This window comes from Xiphias gladius, chromosome 2 (genome assembly GCF_016859285.1).
Source record: "Xiphias gladius isolate SHS-SW01 ecotype Sanya breed wild chromosome 2, ASM1685928v1, whole genome shotgun sequence".
NCBI lineage: Eukaryota > Metazoa > Chordata > Actinopteri > Istiophoriformes > Xiphiidae > Xiphias > Xiphias gladius.
Window position 1 is genome coordinate 15,989,623 of NC_053401.1, and position 26,260 is coordinate 16,015,882.

The 26,260-nt window shown below is 37.8% G+C and overlaps 1 protein-coding gene and 1 long non-coding RNA gene across 8 annotated transcripts in view; one reads left to right on the forward strand and one right to left on the reverse strand.

Annotated features, from left to right (window-relative positions):
- Positions 1–17,734, forward strand: part of LOC120803323 (synapsin-3-like) — a 114,659-nt gene extending 96,925 nt beyond the window's left edge. The window contains exons 11-16 of one of the 7 annotated variants that reach the window (XR_005709322.1): positions 9,557–9,688; positions 10,943–10,961; positions 11,059–11,215; positions 11,760–11,910; positions 13,631–13,704; positions 15,044–17,734. Coding sequence is in view for 2 of the 7 variants with exons in the window: in XM_040151704.1 (XP_040007638.1) it covers positions 9,557–9,688; positions 10,943–10,961; positions 11,059–11,215; positions 11,760–11,883 (432 nt within the window). In the remaining 5 variants the exon portion in view is untranslated. Of the gene's footprint in view, positions 1–9,556; positions 9,689–10,942; positions 10,962–11,058; positions 11,216–11,759; positions 11,911–13,630; positions 13,755–15,043 lie in introns of those variants that run through there. The other 6 variants (XR_005709321.1, XR_005709323.1, XR_005709326.1 and 3 more) reach the window with 6 other exon arrangements.
- Positions 1–26,260, reverse strand: part of LOC120803369 — a 34,237-nt gene that overhangs the window by 7,392 nt on the left and 585 nt on the right. The window contains exon 3 of the long non-coding RNA XR_005709329.1: positions 19,368–19,484. This is a non-coding gene — a long non-coding RNA (uncharacterized LOC120803369). The remainder of the gene's footprint in view (positions 1–19,367; positions 19,485–26,260) is intronic.

Below are 26,260 nucleotides of genomic sequence, written 5' to 3' on the forward strand. Positions count from 1 at the left end.
GTGTACTATAGATGGTATTTAAAGAGAAATGGTCTTCTGTGACTTTTCTGTAAAAGATGTTGATGTTTTAAAGCTGCAGTACTCAATATTTTTTATGTTAACAATTGGTCACATGACTATGTATAATCACTATGTGTCGTTTGACACCTTTCACATCATACAATATACATCACCCAACTTTGCAGCTCCCCTCAGTTCTATGGAGCATTTTAGTGTCTTTCAGATCATTGTTTTGGATTCAAGGCCTGCAGTTTTACTGTTTTAGTTCGGTCATGTCTTTTCAACATCAGGAAGCTTTTTTAAGCACAAAAGCCTTAATAAACTCGTTCTACACTCCTTGCCTAGGACAGTAAAGCAGTTAGTAGCTGAAGATACAAATATTTCCCTCCGGAGTTGTTGAAAACTAAAACAGAGCTAAAATGAGAGTGAATATTGGACTTACATTCACCAGGTGGCCAAAACCACAACTCCAAATGACTGCCAGTGTCACTTTATATCTGCTCGATGTGTAAATGAGCAACTGTTTGCTAACATGTTAGCTAAAGGAGCTGAGAATAGGTCACTTTTGTGTTTTTGCAGCTTGTTTTTGCTGCACCCAAGTGGCCAAAAAAACAGTTAATATAGATTTGATTTTAAAATGGGGGTTACATCTGTATATTTTAAGCAGTTTGATAACAAAGTAGAAAAACAACAGGTTTGGGTATCAGTCTTTCTTGGTTATCACAGTATCATTCCTCAGAGAGAAGAGCAAAAGCTTTTTTTTTAGAAGTCCCACTTTACCCCAGTGTTCAACAATCATAATGGAAGAAAATCATATAGATAAAGCAAATGCCAATTTCTACACCTACAGGGGCAGAAAATAAATGGATTGAGATTGAGATTTAAGTAAGAGGCACAACTTGCTTTCTCTCAAATAGAAGAGCTCACACTCTACTATTGCTATTGTTGTCACTTTCTACACTGGCACATAAAGACTGTTTAAATGCTCAGAGAGTTTCGGTCATGTTGCTTGGGGGTATTTGCAAAACAGGAAATCAGTAACTGAAGTGGATATAGATGAAGCAGAATGAAAGAATAGTAGAAAGGTGAACATTGCCTGAGAAAGTCTTCCCACAGGAACGACTGATAATATACTTTGTACGCGGAAGATATGTAGGGAAATTTTCCTGTAAGGTTTAATCCTAGGAGAGGAGCAGAAGATAAAATATTGTATCATCTGTAATCAGTTTTGTTTTTAGAACAGCCTCCTGTGTCTTTAAATCTTAGGAAACAGGCCGATTTATGACGTGGCACATGCACATTTTTAGGCTGAGAGCATGACATCAAACTTTTCTTTATCATTGGGTGAGGTCAGCACTGAGAAAATAAGCCCCCTTTTTTTAAAAACTCAGACCGTCTCAGGAAATATCTACCAGCTCTCCAGAGATGTGCAGTCTCAGAGTTGGACTGTTTGGGCAGAGAAACCAGTCGCATAACAATGTTCCCCGATGAGCTATACTTCCTCCTCATCCAATCTATCTAGCTGTCTCTCTCTAACATTTGAGCACGATGGAATTTTTTAATCGTGACAAGGAAGAGCTGTCAGTCCATAACAATGGGAATCTGTTTTTTGTTCCAGACAAAGACTTCAGCCATGACACTTCTCCTAATGAAAAGTGCTTTCTGTAGTGCTGGTTGCAAGCAACAGTTTACTGAATGAGGCAAAATCCAAATTTGTGGCACTTTACTGGAAAAGTGTACAGACAGTGGAAGATGATATGATATTATATGCCACAACATCATGACACAGCAATCATTGCCTAATGTCAAATGACATGACAATATGACATGTGACATGACAACAGAAATAGACATGACATGGCTTAAAATAACACAATGCAAAACTACTTGTTGATATAATTTCATATCATATGCTTGAGGTTTTCCATTTTATACTACTTTATACTTTTACTCCACATTTCAAAGCGAAATGGTGTACTTTTTACTCCAATACAATTATTTGACAGATACAATTACTTGTTACTTTGAAGAAGATTCAGGATTTTACAAAACATAAGACCATCTTATAAAATATGATGCATTCTCATAGGTTAAACTATACCTTAATTCATTACCAATAATAAAAGTCCAATAATATGGGCTGAAGTAAAATCACATTTGATACTTTAAGTACATTTTGCTCATAATAATTTTGTACTTAACTAAAATTATGAATGCTGTGTTTTTACACCTAATAGAGTATTTTTATAGTATAGTGCTGCTATTTTTACTGAAATTAAAGATCTCAGTACTTCTTCCACCACTGGTATTGTACGGTGGCATGAAAAAGTTTGGGCAACTCTGGTCAAAATTACTATTACTTTGAATACTTAAGTGAGTAGAAGATGAACTAATTTCAAAAAGGCATAAGGTTAAAGATGACATTCTCTTCAACATTTTAAGCAAGATTAGTGTATTATTTTTGTTTTGTACAGTTTCCGAGTGGAAAAACGAAAGGAGCACCATACACAAGTTTGGGTACCCCAAGAGATTTAAGCTCTAAGATAACTTTTACCAAGTTCTCAGACCTTAATTAGCTTGTTAGGGCTATGGCAGTCATCTTTAGGAAAGGCCAATTGATGCAAATTTAAAAGCCTTATAAATACTCTGACTCCCCAAACCTTGTCCAAAAAAATCAGCAGCCATGGGCTCCTTTTAATTTTTCCTCAGTTTGGAATGTAATTAAGATATAACAGTTAAAAGGAACGGTGGAAGTAAAGTTTATGTCTGGAAGACCAAGAAAACTTTTAGAGAGAACTGCTCATAGGATTGCTAGAAAGAAAAATCAAAAATCCTGAAAGAAGATTAAGCAGACTCTGGAGTGGTGGTGTAATGTTCTACTTTGCAGTGACACCTGCAAAAATGTGCCAGAAGAAATGCTTTCCTGCGTCCTGACCACGAAACACAGCATCAGAGGTTTGGAAAGGAAAATCTAAATAAGCAGGATGCATATAGAAACAAGTCCTGTGGCCTGATGAAGTTAAAATAGAACGTTTGGCCACAAAGAGCAAAGGTATGTTTTGAGAAAAAAGGTTGCAGAATTTCATGAAAAGAACACCTCTCTAACTATTAGGAAGGGGGTGGATTGATCATGTTTTGGGCTTGTGTTGAAGCCAGTGGCACAGGGAACATTTAACTAGTAGAGGGAAGTGCGGGTTCAATTAAAAACCAGAAAATTCTGGGAGCAAACATCAAAACATCTGTAAAAGCTGAAGATGAAAAGAGGATGGCTTCTGCAATAGGATACTGATCCTAAACCTCAGAATCCACAGTGGACTACCTCAAGAGGCACAAGCTGAAGGTTTTTTGCCATGGCCCTCAGAGTGCCCTGATCTAAACAAAACTGAAAATCTGTGAATAGACCTCAGAAGAGCAGTGCATTCAAGAGAGTACAAGAATCTCACAGAAAACAAAAGCCTTTTGCAAGGAAGAATGGGCAGAAATCTCTCAAACAAGAACTGAAAGACTCTTAGCTTGCTACAAAAAGTGTTTATAAATTTTCATACATGCCAAAGGAGGTGTTACACAGTACTGAAAATGCAGGATCTCCAAACTTTTGTTTCGGGTCCTTTTTCTTTTTTTTTATTTTGAAACTGTAAAAAAATGAAAATAAAAAAGTAATCTTGCTTAAAATATTGTATCATTTTTAACTCCATGCCGTTTGGAAATCAGGTCAACCTTTACTCGCTTAACTATTCCCAGTAACAGAAATTTTGATCGGGTTGCCCAATCTTTTCCATGCCAGTGTGTATCAGAATATTATTTGTGAAAAAACATGTCAGATATAACATTATATTACAGCCTAGCCCTGCATGATGTCACATTTCATAGCAAAACCCATACCATACATCACAGCAACAATCACGACAGGACATAACATTACATAGCGTTACATTTTGATACTTAAGAGGAAGGAAATTAGTGGCATTATGATTAACTGATAAATGAACATGCATTTCTTGGCATGTATTTAACACATGAAATGAGCAAAAATTGACAACCTGGAAAAGGCATTATTTTTATATCATGCAGCCTTTAAACACCATAACTAACCTGACTGACAACATGACAAAAAAATGATAGAATTGAGACAACAGAGACATGGTATGACATGATTTCACTCAATAACAGGATGCATTTGTTGGACAAAATGACAGCTATTTGAATGATACAGAGAGAGAGGAAATGACATACAGTAAATAGAGTTTAAGGATACACAGCATTCTGAAACAGATAACTCAGATACTTTTTTTAAACTTTAAAATCATAAAAATCATTAAACTACCAGGAGGCAGGGGTACAAACACTGCTATCTTATAGCTTAAGTTGTTTTCCCAGGAAAACGTCACCCTCTGCCCATCCCTGTACCACAACTACACAATAATTTTCAATAAGCACATTACACATGCTGTGCTGTCTGAACTTTCACATACAGTGGGTTACATTATCCAGACAGAACACTGTGCAGCTCAGTAAAAGTGCAGGATAACACCTCTATGTTCCACTGCCGAAAAGGCCAGTAGCAGTTCCAGTCTTCTGCTAGATGACTCTGTATCCTAATAAATCAGCAGGGTGGATCCCGGCCCTGCTTGCCACCACACATCGTTTGAAGTTGAGCCTGGTGTTCCTCTGCCAGGACTGTGCTCAGTCCCCTGTGGTAATGACTCAACTGGCCAAAACACCCTGCCACACCCCACCTCACTGCCAGTCCTAGCCAAGAAGCTGGCTATTCGCAGAAAAGGGAGGGCTTTAAAGGGTTTTCTGATATGGGTATGTGGTTCTATGTAGAAAAGTATGAACCCAGTGGGTGAGATCTCAAACTACTCTGAAAATCTTTTGCATATAAAAACACAGTGTTGAAATGTTTTTTAGCCAAAGGCCTGGCTGTTGTAAAGCAAGACATCAGAGGATGTTATCTTGGGCTCTTAGAACTTGTGCTGGGCATTTTGATTCACTATACCATAGAATAGACAACCAATCAGCTAACCAAAGCAAATAAATGGCAGATTAACAGATAATGAAAATAATCATTACAGCAGCCCAAGGAGGTTCTGCATGATCCCAAAATGTCCATAATGGTGTTAAACAAGCTGAGCCCCAAGAACCGCTGCTGATATGGAAATTTTTAAAAGTGTAACATTAGCAAAAACAGGTTCCTGGCTCTGCATTATCTATATGTATATCTCTAGTGCCTTGTGCCATCAAAGGTCACATAATTTTATATAATGAAACTACACCACCTTAGGATTTGTGTGTTTTTTGAGACACTGGTAGCCATAATGCAAGAGGACTCAAGTGCACGACTCAGGACAAAGTTCAGGTCCACAAAAATCAAAGTCTACTTGGAAAAAGGTTGGTACACTGGCAGGCATAACAGGGCAGGCAAACAAATACAAAAAAAGGGCTGGGAAAAGGTTGAGGGTGAGACTAGGCAACGAAAAAATAAAAATCAGGAACACTAAAACTAGGAGAAGGCTGGAATACTTGTCACAAGGAACAAAGATGAATTAGCACAGAGGGAGGGGAGCACAGAGACTAAATACAATACAAAAATACACTAGGAGAAGGTAGACAAATGGGCGCATGTAACACAAATCTGGTGCAGGGCAGACAATCACAAAGGCAGGGAAACACACAAGGGCAGGGAGTAGGGATCTGAAAAGAGAGGACGAGTTAGTGACACCAAAATAAAACAGGAAACACAGAAACAAATGACAAAACTAAGAAAAACAGGACATAAGGAGCAGAACGGGACATTAATTTTCTGAGGGACCAGGCTTGTCAGGATGGCAATAGTGGAAGCCCCTGATGAGGTCCGGATCCAGATTATCCCTTGAAGAGACCCACAACCTCTCTTCAGAGCCAAAACCCTCTCAGTCCACCAGGTACTGATGGCCAGGTTCCCGACGTCGGACAGCTAGGAGGCCTTTGACGATGAACGCAGGACCACCATCTATGATCCAGGGGGGTGAAGAGGGTCTAGAAGCGGGAACCAGAGGACTGTCCCTGGCAGGTTTGGTGCAAGTAACGTGAAACGTAGAATGAATCCTCCAGATCTGGGAAGCTTAAGGCGAACAGTCATGGGGTTGATGACCTTAGAGATGGGGAAACGACCCACAAACCAAGGGGCTAACTTACGCAACTCTACTTGAAGAGGAAGGTCATAAGATGAAAACCAAAACCTCTGTCCTGGTTGGTAGGAGAGATCCAGGATCCGCCTACGATCTGCCAACCTCTTATACCGGACCGAAGTTCTGAGGAGCTGTTGTGTGGTACTACTCCAAACACAGTGGCAACGGCGGATGAGGGCCTGGGCTGAGGGAACTCTGACTCATGACACAGGGGTGGCTGATAACCATAGGCGCACTGGAAAGGAAAGAGACCAGAAGCAGGGCAGTTTAGTGTTTTGTGCCCAGACCTCAAATGATATGTTTGTTCCAGGACGATGGATTGTGAGAAGTGAGACAACAAAGACAGGTGTCCAACTCCTGATTCATCCTTTCAGTCTGTCTATTGGATTGGGGGTGGTAGCCGGAGGAGAGACTGCAGTGGACCCCCAAGCAGAGAACAGAACTTCAAGAACTGGGAGATGAATTGTTTTCCCAGGTTTGACACCACGTCTCTAGTAAAGTCATGCAGACGGAACACATGGGACAGCATGACCTCAGCCGTCTCCCTGGATGAGGGCATTTTAGTTTAGGAGGAATAAAATGCATCATCTTAGAAAATTGATATACCACCACGAGAATAGTGGTGATACCTTCACAAGATGGAAGTCCGGGGAGATGGAGGAGATTGCTGAGGGGTTTTACCTCGAGCACAGCCTGGACAGGCTGCCACATATTCTCCGACCTCTAACTCCAAAAATGGTAACAAAGATGTTCGCCTTATCCTAGGATGGCAGGAGAAGAGGGAGGAGTGAGCCCAATGGAGAGGAACAGGAATGAACAACCGGTTCAGAGGACAATCATCCGGCGCAGGAGTATGAGCATTGGCCCGCTTGACTCTCTCCTCTGTTCCCCTTGTAACTGCCCCCACCACACAACATGAGGAGTTCCAGTCAATCTGTGGGGGCAGAGCATTATGTTTAATGTTCTTGGAGCCTGGACAGTAAGAAAGAGTAAAGTTGACTCTGTTGAAAAAGAGGGCCCACCTTGATTGTCTGGGGTTAAGTCGTTTAGCTGTCCAGATGTGCTCCAGGTATTTGTGGTCGGTCCACACAAGGAACGGCTGTTCTGATCCCTCGAACCAGTGCCTCCAATCCTCTAGCGCCACTTTGACTGCCAGCAGTTTTGTTTCCCACATCATGGTTCCTTTCCACAGGACATAGCTCCCTGGACAGGAAGGCGCAGGGATGCAACTTGTTATCCTCCTGGGAATGTTGAGAAAGAGAAAGCCCTGACACCTACATCCAAAGCATCCACCTACACCTCGAACTGGAAATGAAGATCGGAGAGAGTGAGGATGAGGGCGGAGGTAAAAATTGTATTAAGCTTTTGGAAGGCTTGATCTGTTTGGGTGGACCACTGAAACTTGACATGAGGAGGTTAGGGCATGCAAGGGAGCAGCAACAGAACTGAAATTTCTTCTGAAACGTTGGCAAAACATAGGAAATATTGGAGGAGCTTTCTGCTTGTGGGGGGTCAGCCAATCGGTCACAGCACTGATCATGGCAGGGTCCATTTGGATACAGTTCTGAGAGACAATAGGCAAATAGTAGGCATTCCTAGGGTCTATCTTGGAGAATATCCTAGCGCCTTTTAACTGTTCAAAAGCAGAAGAAATTAAAGGGGGGGGGTACCTGTTTTTGATTGTGATGTCATTGAGACCTTGGTAGTCGATACAGGGGCGGAGTGATTTCTCGTTTTTATCTACGAAGAACAAGCCAGCTCAAGCGGGTGAGGAGGACGGACGAATAATCCCAGCTTCCAGCAAGGCAGAAATGTATTTGACCATGTCCTCCCTTTCTGGAGCTGACAAAGAGTAGAGGCGCCCTCTGGGGGGAGAGGCACCAGGAAGCAGGTCAATGGCACAATCATACTCACAGTGAGGAGGTAGTGAGATGGCACAAGACTTCTGAAGACCTCTCTGAGATCATGATAACAGAATTGGACCTTGGAGAGGTCAGAGAAATCAAAGTCCTTAGGAGCAGAGCAGATCATGACAATTTTTGTTTGCAAACCAGGGTTGAATGCCCTTTGAGAGATGAAGTATTCGAATGTAACTTATGCCACTAAAAAAAACTTCAACTACAGAAAGGGGGAAACCTATTTAGTGAGTTGGTGCAGTGTTTATTTGAAATGGGAGTTGTGCACACTCTGCAGCACATGATTGGGCTCTGCTTGGCATACACTGTGCACGAGAGGATCACCACATGCATGCATGCCCTGCACTGTGTTTACAATATTTGGTTGGGGCGTGGAGCAGCAGCCTCATCCACCTCTCCAGGCATCTGCATCCAAATCAACAGTACCAGCAGCCATACTCCTCTGCTCTTGTTTGTTTTGGTCTTAAGGGAGGAGAACGGTGGGTCCTCGAGCCCCATGTGCTCTCTGGTTCTGCAGTACACATGTACATGCATGTGAGCTCAAGTGGTGGGAAAGCTGTTTTTTTTTCCTTTGAGGTTAACTATTTGTGTGGCAATGGATGTGGTCTGTTCCCTTCCAAGTCATGCTGAGGGCAACATAATATTTACAGATGGAGTTGCATTTTATCTTCTGCTCAATGGAAATTCAGATTTTGGTTCCTTTTTTCCCAACAGAGGGTGGCAAAGAAAAATAGCAGTTTAAAAGATAAGATATGCACTAAAATATACCATTTCAGTTTATCATCAGGTTTAAATAGAGAATAGGTCATTGACTTTCAACATTTTTGTCTCATGAGCCCTTAAAATGTAGCTATACCTCATCTCGGGCTGCACATGCTACTCAGCTTTAAGTTTCTATTTTTACTTTTACTTGATTCATCTGATTTATTATCAGAGTAGGCTGAAAGGTTGAAGAGGTATTAGGATTTTAAAAGAACCAAAAGGAAACATTACAGAAAAATTATATCCTCTGCTACCCATTCTACCCTTCTCAAACTGCCAATAAAAAAACGTTAAACTACCCTTCAGTAGTTGTTGCAGCTCCACTGAAGACTGTAGTAGGGCAGATTCAGCACCAGGGACTTCCTGAGGAGTATGGGAGTTCATGGGAACAGCCAAAAAAGTCAGAGTCATGCTCAGTGCATCTGGCAATAAAATGCATTTATGGCCAGCAGAGTGTTGTGTAACTTATAGTTTACTGTGGGGAACATTGTTGTATATGTGATCTCTGTAAAATGACTCATCACTGCTGGCAAATATCACTAAGTCTGCATCACTGACATCATTTGGGGTCTGAACACAGCTGATCTACAGGATAAGACATACAATACTGTCATCTAGTGGAGGAATTATAAAATTTAAACTTAGTGATACCATGCGTTCAGCTTGAAGAGTCAACCAGGAGGCTGATAGAGTTTTTTGTCTCTGTAGGTGATGGACAGCTCTATGACTCTGATTGGTGAGCATGTAGAGGAAGATAAACAGCTAATCACAGAGCTGGTTATCAACAAGATGGCCAATGTGCTGCTGGGAGTTTCCAAACCTCAGCCTTGCTCTGTCAAGGTACAACACTACATCACTATTAGACAAATCACCTTCACATAGCCACCACTGCTGTAACTACTGCTTCTTTTGTCAATAGCACTGTTTATCCTATGACTGCGACTACTATTATAATGAAGCAACTAAAATAATTGCAATATAACTCTACCCATTACTTCTATTATACCTATTATTAACAGTATCGTAACTATAAACACAACTGTTGCTACTAATTCTACTGTTAATACTAATAAAATTACTATAATTCTACTACCTCTATATATTAAAAAAAAGTTAGTAACTACCACTGTTACCATTAGTAATACCATCACTGATATAACTACTGTTACTACTACTAATAACTAATGGTAATGTTACTAGAGACTTGTTGATACTGCAGTGACTGCTACTATCACTGTAATTATGGGTAATGCTACCACTGCTGTTACTGTTAATGCTGCAACTACAATACAAACCCCATACTTTCACCTGTATTAACAATGATAATACTACTACTGCTGTTGTCATTATAACTACTAATACTACTATTGCATACTATACTGTACATACTATACTCAAGGCCATAGCTGCCATTGATGAAAGTGATGTCCTAAGTATTTCTTAGCATATTTTTTAAACGTTAATTCACACACTACACATTTATTCTATAACTAAAAGCTGTGCTTTTTTTGTTTTTGTTTTGTTTGTTTGTTTGTTTTTTTCAAAATTCCACTAATTTTAGATTCAGTCTATTTAAATTTGAGTACTTGTAGCCCAACAAAAAAGAACATAAAATGTGGATGGGCTTTGATACAGTATATAGATCTTTATGTTGGAAAATAAATTGTATAGAAAATGTAAAAGATAAAAGGTAAAGGTTACTCAGGTAATAAATTATGAAAAATTCAAATAAAAAAATTAAGACTTGGCTTTTAATGTCTGGGGATGTAAGTTGGGGGGACTTTGACTCATGACCTCGTATTTCTAAAAATCTATGCTATGGTTCTGTATGCTGTAAATACCATAATGTTACTGCCGCTATTACTTTACTACCACACTAATGCTAAGTCCCCATTTGATTACTACTATCTCACAGATTTTATCCATGAAATTAATTTGAAGAAATTATAGTTATAGTGGTAGTTGTGCAAGTAGCAGCAGAACGGAGAAGTTTTTTGTACACAATGATCTTTAAAATACATGCTAAACATTTTTAACCTCCGCTGTGTTAATATGTTTCACTTTATTTTTCTCTGTATCCCTCTATATCAACAGACAACACAGCCCAGACGAGGTAAGAAAACATTTCATTACTACAAGAGTTTGCTTTTGCTGTAATGTAGTACAGTAAAACAATTAATGTACATGTATTATGTGTGTATCTACTGTAGGAGGACACCGCTCTGCTTCCGCCTCTCCATCCCCATCAGCTGAGGGGTCACCTCAGCGAACCCGGTCAGCCACCACCTCGCCCAGCCAGGCCTTCCAGCCTGGTCCCATCCCTGCCTCCTCAGTGCCTGGAGCTCAGAAACAATCCCCACAGCTAAAGTGAGTCCAGACTAAAGATCTGCTGATATCACACCAGTATGAGTGTTCATAAGATGTAAGTATTAGGATATTGATGTGCCAGTAACTTTGTTTACCTTAAATTAAAAGGTAAAAAAAATCTATAAATGATATTTTTTCTTGTCAAGTAGGAAAAGGGCACCTCAAACATGTTGAAGTATTTATTATTATTAATGTTTGAGTAACCTCATCTGAAATAATCTCAAAAATAGGGAATTGCTTTCATAGTACTGCATATTTAGAGATATCAGGTAGTGAGTGTAATGCCCCATGCTGCTGCTAGGTGGAGATATGGAGTTGACTGATACATTTCAGTCTCCATTTTATAAGCCCTTAATTGCACACAAAACTACAGTGATTTTGGTTTAGTGAACACTTACCAGTGTTCACCAAACCAAACCAAAGTCCTGAATGTAAGCTTTACCAAGCTTACATTCAGGATTACAACTTTTCTGTGCATCTAAACTTTTATCTTTCCTCTTTCACTGCAAATGTAAATTAATCTACTCTTCTGTTTACCGCATAGCAAATCCCAGTCACTGACCAATACCTTCACAGAGACGTTACGAGGAAGTCTGAACGACGACGAGGCCAAAGCTGAGACCATCCGCAGCCTCCGACAGTCCTTCGCCAGCCTCTTCTCTGACTAAAAACTTCCCGAGAAACTTCCTCTTCCTGTAAGTCGTCAGGTGTGAAAAAAAAACTGACTAGTTAATCTGCTGTGGAGTGTCTTTCCTCCCCTGAGCCATGTGTGCGAAGTTTAAAAACCGGTGCAAGCCGTTGTCGTCAAATCAACAATAAATTTATCACTAGAAAGGCCAACAGATTTTATTGGTGACCAAGGTCACCAAGGTGATAACTGATGCTGTCAGATTTTAAAAGCTGACATATTTGTATTTGTCTTCCTTACAGGAGATATTGAGAGATGTGGGATATCAGTGCAGGCGCAGAATCAAATCAAACCCCTTTCAAATTTATGTAACTTTTATTCCATTTGATGATCTTGTCTGTTTCCTCTTTGCTGCTCATACCGATTAAGGATATCTAAAGACATACACTAGGTCCATATAAGCATCAGCTTAACCTTTATTTATTGAGATATTTTTAAGCAAAGTTGATGCTGTAATTTGGTATGTTTCAAGCTGAAGTACAGATGGACAGCATCAATACAAATACGTGAGTGCCCCCTTGAATTCAGATCAGTAGTCAGCTAATGACAGTTTGACCTTTCTAGTGGTAAATAATTACAGTAAATAATCATAATTTAGCTGGTACTGCTTGGTATATAATCGTTTTTCTGCATTTGTTTGTCCAACCAGTTAAACTTTGTTTGTTATCTGTCCATGTTTAATGTATTTATATATTTATTTAAATTTCTTTTCATAATATTAATTGACTCAAAACTGTTTGCATATGTCTACATATTCTTATCTGAAACTGTTCCAGTTAACTTATGAGAAATGTACTGAATCCTTACAGTTCACCAGCGATCTTTCGAGCATCTTCCAGCAGCCACATTTCTCAGACATCTGTGTGCAGTAGAAACATATTGGCTTATAGAGTGACTCCTCTACCTTGACCTAAAATTACCAAAGTGCTTTTTAATAAAAAAAATTTTTTAATCCCCTCTGCACTGGGTCAAGAAAAAATCACACAGCAAACCAACCCTTGAACTTGTGATTTCACAGGGTACAAATGGTGTACTGGCTTACAGCCATTGTCTTCCATCACAGTTCAGATCTTCCCCTGCAATTGTTCTTTTTCTTGATTTGTTGTGCTTTGTGAATAGCACTATGCAGTATTTTTTGTGGGGGATTTGTAAAATAAGAACTACTGCTGTGTTTAAAGGCGAATAGTGAGGATGTAATATTTTGATATGTTTAATGTGCTTCAAAAAAATTTTTTTCAGTCATTCAGAGTTAATGACTGAAAAAAAACTGATAAGATCTGTTTTAATCTATTTAGACATTAATTTTATAAGGAACAAAAAATTTTTAATTTGTTCTTTATTTCTCCTTGTTTGTTGAATTCTAAGCTAAAAGATGGTTATTTTGGTAAACGTTTAGGCTACCGGTTTGTTTGAATTATTTGAAAGGGTACCAACTATACACTGTCTCCGTTTTCCTTATAATTAGCACCAAATTACATCTTTTCCAGGAAATGTTAATAATGTGAAATTACAAGTACCTATAGAGTTGATTGTTAGCAAGGTTATTTTTTTCCCAAAATATTTCCTACAACCTTGGTACAACAGTTGCTTACAGGGGATTGACTGTATATGTTGTTGCTTATGCACAGCACAGTCACAGTCTAATAATCTATAAATTCGTCCTTTTGCAGAAAATTGTCTGGTAGTTGGCTCCATAATTATCTGTGCTACCAACTGAATAAGCCTAGATATATTTTTTTTCTCCCATTTCATTTCGAGGGACCTGGACAAGAAAGAAAATGACTGACTGCACTTGTGAACGGTATGCAGTAGTTTAAATGGACCTGTCATGATTCCAAAGTTTGACTTTTATTGTTCTTTCCATAGTTCATATGATTATAATGATAATAATAATAATAATAATAATAATAATAATAATAATAATAATAATAATAATAATAATGGCCCCCATTTTAAGGTAAAGTATATTCAAATGCATGAAGCCGTACAGAATTTAAAGTAGTGTGTGTGGGTGTGTATTTATGCGTATGCAAGTTGTAAATTTGCCATTATGATTAGCAATGATACTACCACAAAACTGCCCATTTTTGCAATAACTATGTTATTAATAAGATTTACACCATTTTGACTTTAAACTTAGAAGCTTGACATTTTAAGAGAAGCTCTTATTTTTTCCAAACCTTTGTTTGTAGCATTGCCTAACAGTCTCACTGGCAGTAACATAAAAAAATAGGAAATGTGCTCAGTAGAGCACAGACCTCCGCCAAGGCCAATGTCAAAAAACGTACACCAGATTTCAGAAGGAAAAATTATATTTCATAGTAAATAATCTAGATCTGCCCTAAAATTTAATGGCTTCTTCCCTTGCCCATGTCCTATCCTTCATCCAAGTTTGGTGCAATTCGGGTCAGTTCTTTTTGTGTAATCCTGCTGACAAATAAACAAACAAACCAACAAACATACAGACACAGGTGATTACATAACATCCTTGGCGGAGGTAAGTAACATTGTGTGTTCATTGCACTAAAAAAGCTCAGTGTGTGTTAGCTTGACAAAATTCATACTACTGTGCTCATAACCAACAATTGTACTAAGCAGTGATCATAATTGCTGTTTTAATTCTACAAACAGTTGCTCTGGAGAAAAAATAATCAGATTGGTTCCATTTATCATCAGTGTGTGGAGCTACAGAATCACAGTTGTTAGCCTAGTTGCTAAGTAAATAAATACCTAGTTGTTAGTTGCTGAGTTGCTGTTGCTACACCTATTAAGCTTTCCATTCCAGAGAGGAGACAAACCACTTACATTTTAAATAGAATAGTCTGTAACACCAAAGACAGCAGTTGTATGACACATATCCTGCCCCCTCCCTCCAAAAGCCAATTGCCTGCTTTATAACAGCTATACGAGAAACATATCTAGCCAATTGTGTTGTTGCACTGACGCAAGCGAAACCTTGTGCTTGCATAGTAGAAGTATAACCTGTGGGGAAAAAAAGCATTTTAAACCTCAATTTGGGGCAAAGTCATCAAACTTTTTAAGGGGTTTTAATCAGATTTGACGGAGGATTCTATATATGCAGTTTTTATGTCCCAGTGACCATTAAAAGTGAAGTTATGGCTCTCTCCCCATTCCTTTAGATATGGACCTGGTCCTGTTAGCCCAAGCCAAGATGGCTGCCGAGTGGCAAAACTTGCCTATAAGGACTTTGTCCATTATCACACAGTGCTGTTATCAAATAACCACTTGAATTTTTTTTTTCATCTTTGAAACAGGAGGACCCCTTCAGCTGAAATGACAGTTGTCACTAGTATTTTTATCAGGTGTAGTTAGCCAGATAATTAAGATAACCTTAGCCCCATGAGTTCATTGAAAATGCCATCTATACCTGACTTTGTAATATTTCCAGCTGACTCCGTTTAAAGCAGGAATGCTGTAAAAGTATGCATTTCATGGCTACATACATGATAGTATGCTAAAGGACTGAGATTAACACTGCATGTCCCAGGAAAATATGTCAGCATCCTCCACTGTTGATACATGTAAAAGATGTGTAAATAAAGACAGAATTGTTCTTGTATCATAGTGTTATTATTGAAGTAGTTCTAGGAAGGAAAAATGTAAAATCAGACTCATATTTTAGTCTGACTTAACCCTGTTTGGTTGTTTAATTTATATACTTGGCCAGGCAAAACAGAGGTTAGATTTATGACTTTTTCATTCATATTTTCAAAAAGTAGGTTTAACTTTTAATGTTACAAAAGTAAAGGCTTTTAAAATGAGGACTAGCCCAATGTTTTGTGAATGCAATGCATTACATAATGTAAAACTGAAAAATAATGTAGTGTGAAATTCTCATTGCCCTTGGAAGTAACATTACTACTGTAAGTAGTAAGCTAGTTGCATGCATGTAGTTGCATACATGCTGAAATTTGTAGCTGATGTTAGAGCAGATAAAGAGACTATTTAATCCATTCCTTACACTTTGCTCTGTAGTTTTGATATGGACTGTATCATAATGTAAAGAATGGTTAGCAAATGGTCAATTAGCCTGCTCAAGTAACTCACATATGATTGTTTTGTTCCCTCAAACCAGTCATAGGTTGTAATAAATCTTCCTTCAAGGATTGTTTGGAAAAGTAAAACTCTGATCTACAGTCAGCTTTATCTCTGAGTTAATGCAGTGTCTTGTCATTGAGCACGTTTGCAAGTGTTTCATTACCTTTGGCACTGTGTCAAAATGGACCAAATTAGCATTTTGCTACCCGACGGTTTAAATCATGTTGTTTTGTCTTTGTTGTTTACTATCCCTTATGTGCCACGCAATAATGGCTGTGACGTCACTGATAAACTGACATATTAACTTTGATCACTGTGTCTGTTAACTTTAAAGATAGTAGGTGCCCTATTCTGCCCTACAGAGCCACACAGCAGTAACTGTTTTTGATTTTGAATTAAAATCAAGATAAATCATACCACAGTTTTTACTAGTACTTCTGTCAGGATAAAAAATAAACTTTGATGTCACTTTTCTCATTTTTAATGCACTTTGGGTTTAAAATGGAGGTTAGGATCAAGTTGATGCCATACATATGCTCATCTCTTAGGTCAGATTATAATCAATGACTGGATGTCAGATGATTTAAGATTCTCACAAGTGTATATTTCCTTTTTTTAAATTTAGGAACAGACATTTGGCTGCTATATAGTAGTTTAACACAACTGATTTGACTCAATTTGAAGTGAGCTGCAAAATTTACTAGTAACTATCTCAAATTAAGCAGTGCTCTGCAGAAACTGATTTTGTGAAATGAGCAGTGTGAGAAGTAATTTCTTCCTCAGCCAGAAACATCGGTCACTCAATCACTCCCCAAACATATTCCACTTTAAGTATAGCATCCCCTTAATGGAATTTGATTAAATGGATGTAACTACTAAGACCTTAACATGTAAAATAAAGATAAATATATATAGTTATATAATGAAGCTGCCATTTATAGCCTGTTGTGTATGCTGTACCTGATGGGTACTTAAAGGCAGCATACACAGGAGGGCCTGGTTAACATTTTTCATTCTGTCTTTTTTGCTGCCAACATCTAGTAAGCATTATAGGAACAGTTTAAAGATCATTTTCATATTATGAAGATAATAAGGCTGAAAGAGAAGTGTCTTTTAATGTCATTTGCTTGATTGACAGCTTCCTCGGCCTATAAGAGCCTCAGCTCTGCTCAGTCTTCCTCACCAACTCTCCTAAAACCTGTTGTTGATGTCACAGATGCAAAATCAATGTTATTTTACAGTGTGTGCACAGCTGGGACTCATTTCATTGAATTTTGTGAGAAAAAAATTGCATCACTACACCCATCTTTTCTTTTATTACATGCTTTCAAGGTTAAATACAACATTTTATTTGGAGAAAATGCAACACTCTGCTACTTTCAAGTTTGTTTGTTTTTCTTTTGGTTATGTCATGGTTGAGTCACAGGCTCAACTTTGTTTGTGTTGAACTGATAAATAGCGTAACACTGAATTGAATATGTAGCCATACAGACTTGCCATTATTACAGCTAATACTCCAAGGTGTTCAAGTCCACTTTAAATGTGGTATTTGTAAATGTGACCTATACAAGATTGCATGACTTTATTGGCCAATCTTTCAGTCTACTGTGTTCCTTCCTCTCTGCTGAATGCTGGCTGGTATTGTATGGTACTCTAAGTGTATTGACATTCTGTATAATGGTATAAATGTAGCATGAAACCAACCCCTCTTTTGTGCCTCAGGTGTGTAAATTTGGTTGTTATGTGATCTTAATGTCTTGCTCCTTGGTGTGATGCATTTCATGTGTTTCTGTAATTTATTATCATTAAGATTGTTTTGTTTTCTGTATTTTCATTCTTTTGTCCAAAAATCAAATTTCTGTAATTAAAAAGTAAGAACTTTTAATGTGACTGTGCATTCCACTTTCACCAGTCATTCACAGGGCTCCACATGGGAGGATTTGAATATTTTTTTTCCATTTATGGTCACTTCAAAAGAAGTCCTGGCTCTTACTCTATTCTTAAAAAGTGCTGTTTGAAACAGGCAACTTTCAGAAAATGTAGTGATAAATCCAAAATCCCTTCATCTTGGATTACTACAATATTTTATTCCTTTTGGCATGAAGCTCAGGGTGTTAAAAGCTGACTGGCAACACGAGGCCACAGAGAGGGAAACCTGCTGGTATACAGCACAGCCTTTTATCTGCTGCCCAGTTTGTGTCTAGCTTTCAAATTAATTGTGTACGGCACTAATGTTACAGAGGTAATATGAAACGCATTCAGTCATGTATATGTCATTTCCCACACGCAAACTTTATCGCTTTTCAAACAATGGCCTCATCACTCAGATATTTCTGAGAATATTTTATGTCAGTTTCAAATTAGCAAGAGAAAAGTACTCGGAACTGATGGTATTTATTGAGATGATAGACATTTTTTTTTACCACTAGTAAACATATTTTAACATCATTAATATTTAATTAATATTTTTCCCACTGTGAGCACAACACTGATATTGTCACATTTAAAGTTGATATAGAAAATGTGTGGGCAAACAGCTGTTAATTTACACATCCAGCAGATATGCAGAAATATTAGCCTTAATTTGGAGTTTTGTGTCTGACAACCTGGCAAAATCCAATATTCACCCTCCTTTTAGTTATGTCTTGCTCTCCATTAACTCCTGAGGGATAATATGAGGCTCTTTAGCAGCCAAAATGCTCAACAATGTTCCCCAGCTAGTTGCTAACTGTGTCTGTCTGCCGTTTGGTTCTCGGCAGGTAGTGTGCAGTAGGTTTATCAGAGCTTTTCTTTCTGAAAAAAGCTGCCTGCTGCTGGAAACAAGCTTCATGAAGAAAGAGTGAACCAAAACAGTAAAGTTGCAGGCCACAACGCCAAAACAACGCACAGAAAGACACTAAAACAGTCTGTAGAACTGAGGGGAACTGCACAGTCGGGTGTCGCCAATAGTAAGGGCCAGTAGGTATGGGCAATACCTTTCACATTACACACGGTCATTTGATTCATTGTTAATGTGAAAATATTTATTAGTGCAGCTTAAGGTTTACAACTTTTATTCAAAAATTAGAATAAAGTGATATTTAAAGTCTCTGAAGCAGCATTTAGACTATCGAGGACCATGAAAATTTCATCTTCAATATATGATGGCAGGGAATCTTTTCATGATTAGTTATTTTAAAAAATTACTGAATATTGTAGATTACTGAATTAAATTGAAAAGCAGGTGTGGAGAAAGTAAGTTGAAATGGTGAGAAAATATCATCATTGGCCTGATATGTAAGGAAATCAGTACAAAGGTATAAAACTAATAGATATACTTTAGAAAATTAACAGTATGCACTTTTCAACCATTCCAACACATGCGCCAACAATGTACATTATATAAAACATATAAAGCACACCAACCTGTTGTCACCTTCTTGGAACCTGCCTGAGCCTTTCAGTATTGGTACCATGATTCAACCTCTGTTATGTAGGCTTGACCATTTCATCTGTAGTTGCTGGTAAGTGTGGTTGTGATTGCTGTGGGGTATCAGTATAAACACAAATGAAGCTCCAGTGATTAATCTTTATTTTATCACTCACATTCCAACAACAATAGAATAAAGAATATTGTACTTAACTTTACACAACTATAAAAACATATTACCAGTAACAGAATGGCATCTGAATTCCTATAGTAATAAGAAAATTAACAAAACATAATGATACTAAACAGGTGTATGCAGCATATCACTACTGAAAAACACAAAGCAGTTAACCAAAAAAATGTGCACTGTTACTAAATCAATTTACATGCAAATACTCTACAATATGCCCAATATGCTAAATCAGTAAGCATCTGCAGACATCTACTCCTGATTTTAGACACACCAAGGCAAAACTTTCCTCAAATAATAAATGAATAAGTCTAAATACTTATTATAGTTAACCGTACAATATAATAATCATAGTCTGATATTTGTCTGATGTTTGTGCACAAAGAAAAGTATTTTTGCATCCAGCAGAACTGTAATGTCATAGTAAGCCGCCACAGTTAATCTGAAGTAAAGTGGTCTAACTCTTGGTCTCAAAGAGATTTTACTAAGAAAGTGATGACAAGTTTAATTATGTTTTGTGATGACTAAAATCACCACAGCATGTAGAGTACAGTATGTGAGGCTGGTAGACTGCAGATCACCCTAAATATATTCAACAGCAGCTCAATACAGTATTGTATAACAATACATTATGCTTCTCGTGGAAATGATCCCATGTTCAGTTTATATCACTTTAATACAATTCACTACCATGTTCACTAAGAATTCATCCTCATACTGCATATGTCAATTTCAATTATCCTTAAAAAGTGATTCAACTCTCTTCCTATAAATATTCAGGTTCAGTATTGTCCTTTTAAATCCCACGTCAGTCAACCTCTGACCCTCCATGACACCTTAAACACTGAAACCTCCTCATAGTTTGTGCTGTGCTTCACAATTTTTTCCCAATCTTGGACATGTCTTGCATACCAGACTTCTTGCAGCCTGATGGTAATCTGCATTGTGATTTTCTTGCATTTTTAAGTTGGAATGTCAAATCTCTCATCTGCCGCAGGTGCCTGCGTGCCTGAAGCCCGCATGCCAGTCAAAAATAAACAGCTCTGTGATAGTATTATTTGTATAAATCTGATCTAAGAAAATGAAATCATGAAGTTTAAATCCTAATTCTTCACGTCTTAAAATACTTTTTTGGTAGAAATTAGAGGGTTGTTACACACTTCCATAATAAAATAATTCAACCAGTAGGGGGCATTGTCCTCCCAAACAAACCCATTTTTGAATGTATCTCTCATTCTATCCCTTGACAGTGAAAATTATCTTTAATCTGGTCTTAATGATTTTTTCAGAAAAAAAACTTGTGACTAGTAACTACACACATTTAGATTAAGTGGAAAGTAAGTCATTTCTGCAGCCTATCAGTAAAACCAATCTGTCTTTTCCCTAGCTGTTCATGGAAAATTAGAAGTAATTAACTGCAGAATAACAGGTCAATGGATTCAACAAATATGGCTGCAGAGTCTAAAAAAAATCAGATTTTACATTCATTTCCATTTCCACCATCAGAGTAATAACACTATTTACCTTAATACTATACATTTTATGTCACTGCTGAGCAGTTTTATGGAACAGTAAATATACAGTAGAGTCTTGCACTCTTGCTAGACATTTAGTTTTGTGTATGAGAATAGCTGTATTTGCATAAGACATGACACAGCATGAAAATCCCTAAATAATGTGAATCCTAGAGAAATATTAAAGCTGCATTATTAATTTTTTACATTAATATTGAAAATATGACTATTTGTAATGTGAAAGGAGTCGCTTTATTGTGACAAACCCACTGAGAATTATAACCCAACTCTGTAGTTCTCCTCAGGTCTACAAAACATTTTAACATCCTTCTGTTCCTTGTTGTGGTTTTACTGCCAACTACCTTATTATCTTGGATTAGTCTCACAGCTCCCATCAACCTCATTTCAGAAGCAGTCAGCTGTTTTCAGCAAAAACAGCACTGATAACCCCACTGACTACTACCTGCCCAGTACTAGACAGCACACAGACAAAGTAAGCAACTAGCATCCAAAAGCAGGCCAAAAAAAAAAAGCCAAAGGCCCAAATAGGGATAAGAACTGATGGAAACCAAGTGAATATTATACTGAAATTCATCAGGTGGCCACACACAACTCTATCTGCTCTGTTCATAAAAAGGTAGTTGTGTGCTAACACATTAGCCATATCAATTTTATAAGGCAACAATATGCCTAGGTATTCTTCTGTCCCCCAGTGACCGAAAATGTGCAGCTATATTCCAACAGTATGAGAGTTGGACTTGGATGAACTTGCCCAGGTATATGTGAAAAGGAAGGATACAAGAGGATGTTTCTTAACAAAACGTATTTCTTCTAACTGGAACACTAAAAAAAAAAAATCAAACAAATAAATAAAGACAAGACTATTTAAATTTTGTAGTAAATGTTGTTGAAACACAATAGCCCACTCAAGGTTGTATGTTTATGTGAGACATTACCACTGCTGTGATGCAGCGGTAGGTACAAGGCAACTGCCCGAGGGTTGTAGGTCATTACAAAAACAATTCACAAACAAACAAACATTGTGTGTGGATTGTGGGTAATGCAGTACTTTGGGAATTTTAGAAGAACAAAACTGATATTATACCCACTTTTTTGTTTTACAAAGTCGTAATACCTTCAGATAGCCTACTATGAATCATATTTTTTTAATAAAAGCTAATGTTTCATCTCCAAGGCTGGAGTGGTACTTCTTATAATTAACCTTCACTCTATTTTGTTCAGCTCAATGAATAAGTCTCCGAGGGTCTCAGCTTGCATCAAAGGTTTCATTTCAAAATTTAACCAGGGTGCGTGCGCACGTGTATGGGTGGGTCTGTATGTATGTATCTGAAAGTGTACAGTATTAAGCAAGTTTGTGTTTATGTGTAAGAAACCCTTTTTTTTTCCTTCTCAGACCTGCCTGCTGCACAACTACGCCTTGGTCACCATAGTGAGTATCTGTAAAACAAGGAAGGGCCTTGGTTGTCATAGCAACTGCAATTCCTCAGAGAGCACAGGAGGATAGAGAGTGAAACAGAGAGATGGAAATCCACTACTTTGGTTCACAGTTTATCATTTCTATCCCAAGATGTTTCCATGTTTATGTTCACATAAAGAGAGTAAGACTGACACATTTTGTTGTAAACAGCAAACTATATTTATATAACACTTTATCCAGAATGCTTCACAGTTTTGCTTCTCCTCCACCCATTCACACACACACTCACAACAAGTTATCATACAAGGCACTGGCCTAAACATCAGGAGCAATTTCAGGTTCAGTGTTTTGCCCAAGGACATTTAGACATGTGGACAAGAGGACCTGGAGACTGAACAACCAACCCTGTGATCAACAACTTGCTCGACCTCCTGAGCCACAAGTTAAATTCTCGTTTCATGTGTTTAATGTATTTCCCAACAGAATGTTAGGTCAAGATATAATGCTGGTCATAGTTCATTCAAACCTATCCAGCCCCTATCAAAGAAGAAGGGGCTGGAAAAAGAAGGGATGAGACTTTTTAAAAGGGTCAGTTCACCGTAATCACACACTCATACACACACAGAGACACATGGAGAAACCTTTACACAAAGCAGATTGTAATTAAAATTTGTTTCAAAATTTGTGTACAAGCAAGTACTTAACAGCAATATGTCTTTGTAGAAATAATAGTATGGTTATTGAGGATAATCCAAAGATCCCTAACTGTAAATATGAATGGCTTGTATTTCACATTTCAAACCATAAATGGTTTGTATATTATACTACACACCACTTTGTTATATTTCCATAGCAGTGTATATTCATTTTGGTGGGTAAGTCCATTGAAGTCATTATTTAATATCAATAATATACATCTGTTTTTTTGGAATTTGATTTGAGATGTTTTGCGTGAAAAGTTGAGATTTTCTAAAATAAAGCTGAGTGTCCAAAGTAGAAAGTGCTTCATCTGCTGGAGTGCTCCATAAGTTTAAGTAGAATTCTTCTGGTTGGACCTTGATATTTCTTATGTACAAGTAGAAGGTTTGGCTTCATTACAAGTCTGTAATTTCCAATTATTTCCAAATAGGTTCCAAGAGGTTTCCTGGGAAAAACAATTTAATTTGCTACTAATTTTGGGGACAATAGAAACACTGTTCAGTTGGTACACTTCCAGTTAATTCATTCCAGTTAATTAATCAATGTACAGCAGGTCAGCTGAACAAGAAAAAGTGTGAATATCCGTCTACAGACAAGCATACAGTTTAACGTATATGAAGATTAAAGTTTACAGCGATAAATAAATAATAAAGTAATATTTACTTGGATTTAAACTGAGTTGCTCTTTCATCGAAATTCCAGTTTTCTCCATGATTTAAAAAAAAATCTTAGTAGTAATAGTTTTTTACGAAAAGTCATTTAGGGCTGGGCTGAGGAGGAGAGAAGAGCTTTGGAGAGTCAGCCTGCTTACAGAGGGCACATTACCCCTCTCTGCAGGCATTTTCATTTCCTCTTCTAACTTCTAACCTCTTCGAAAATTTGATATTCTCCTTTCTGTTTTTTTCCCTCCTCTGCCTTATAATTGAAGCTTTCATAAAGAGGGTCTCAAGAACCCGTCTGCTATCTAAACAATTCATAAAAAGTAAACATATTGTACATGTGAACATCCAAAATCTCTTTTATTGACTTTCTCGGATTGATTTACCGCTGTTTGTTGACAATAGATGCTGTATTTTTATCCCAATCATCTCATCTGTAAATCACAATGCTCTCAAATGGTTATTTGCATGAGTGTGCCAAGACCACTGCTGAGCTAATTTTCCCCATGACTGCATATCTAAACAGGATGTATGGAATTATCAGCCTCTGCAAGGATATCGGAATTATTTCCGCTCTTGAGATTTTTGTTTCCCTCCAGAGATATTGAAAGTATCAGCAGAGATAGTTACATGCTTTCCAAGATAGTTTGCTGAATATTTTCCTCCAGCTGAGCACAATGCTACTAAAGACTAGAACTCAGATAATAATTGCATGCTTCCTGACGCTCAGTTCAAGGACAGTCAACTATTTAAAGCTGCATCAAGCACCTTGTGCACTGAAAAGTCAAACTGGCAGTGAGGGGCAGTTTGAAAGAAATCAAACAACAAAAAACTCTTAAATATCTTTTTCAAAACAATACAACCACAAGATCCATTCACTAGCTGTTCCAGAGCTTTCAATCAAATTACATGATCTTCATCATGATCTTCAGATGGAATGTACTCAGTGTCATAGAATTTTAGATGATCAAATTTCCATTTTATGAGCACTTTAAGGACCTCTTGTCCAAGTTGACATTAAAGTTGAGTTTAAAACAGCAGCTGACAAAATCCGCCTTTCAAACCCCATTTGGTATTTTTTCTGAAACTTCTGATCATATCACACGATGATCATCAGCAGATGAGGTGAGATGGTTTTGGCAACTTCTGTTCCAAGGTCAAGAATGAACTCTGACACTCAACTCGCATGCCAACTGAAATAGAGGTGCTGAGAAGGAAATTAAATTTGAACATCTACAATTCCACGACACTGAGCAAAGTGCCTGCTGAAGAAGATCATGTGATCTGATCAGAAGATCGAGAACAGCTACTAAACGGAGGGTGAGATGAGCTTGTTTGGTTGTTTCCAAGGTGAAGAATGAATTTTGGAACCCAGTTAATGTCCTTGTTTTCACGAATTACACACAACCTAACTTAATACTAAAGTATGTCAAGACTTCAAGATGTAATACCCTATTCTAATTTTGTTTCCATAATAGTTTTGTTCGACATGTATTTCAGTTTACAGGTATGAATTTTTAAATATGGACTGGCTCAATTATGTCTTTTGTATAATAACGTTTGCAACTGATGGTTCTATGAAGCAATAGAAGTGTCGTCTGTTTAGAGCAGCCCTTGAACTTCTCATGTGCAATTTCTTTGTTGTTTATTGGTTGGTCAGGTGTCTGTGTTGTTACTTTGGCCAATCAGGGATGAGTACTGTAACCTGCCGCGTTCCCGAGGGTAGGACGAACAAGAACTGGCGAGTGGCAAACAGAGGGAACGAGGGGAAAAGAGAGACTATGGAGGGAAAGCGAAAGTTTGTTTTAAGTTGAGGCGTGTTATAGTTATTGTATCGTTTTGTAACCATGTAAAACGGGAAATTAAGACAGGCGTAATTGGCGTGAACGCCATCAGCACGCCATAAACTGTATTCATGAGGACATTTATAGTTAAAAACGACAGATGGCTCATTGGTGTTTCTGGATTTCTCGATAGTGTGCATTGGATGCTGGCACGCACACTACCCAGTAGAGTCGGACAGGACTAGTGGCCGTGAGGGGAGTCTGCCGGAAGCACACGCACGTTGGGGCCGTGTGTGTCCACCGCACAGAAGCCCGTCGGAGAGTTTGACAGGCTGTTGGGGAAAAGCTTTCTGAGTTTCCAAGGAACTGTGAGTACTGCCAATATACGTTACGCGGACCATACGCAACGATATGGTACCATAGACTAGTTAAAAAAAATATTAAAAAGCATTCAAACTTCAATCAAACCATTTTCTGCTGCTTTTCCGGAGCCAGTTTGCAGTGAAGTCTAACTTTATTTTTATTTAAAGTTCAGTATCATAAAGTGTATAGAGTTGTGAACCAATTGGCTTTGTAAAAAATATTTGATTATATCATTACATTTA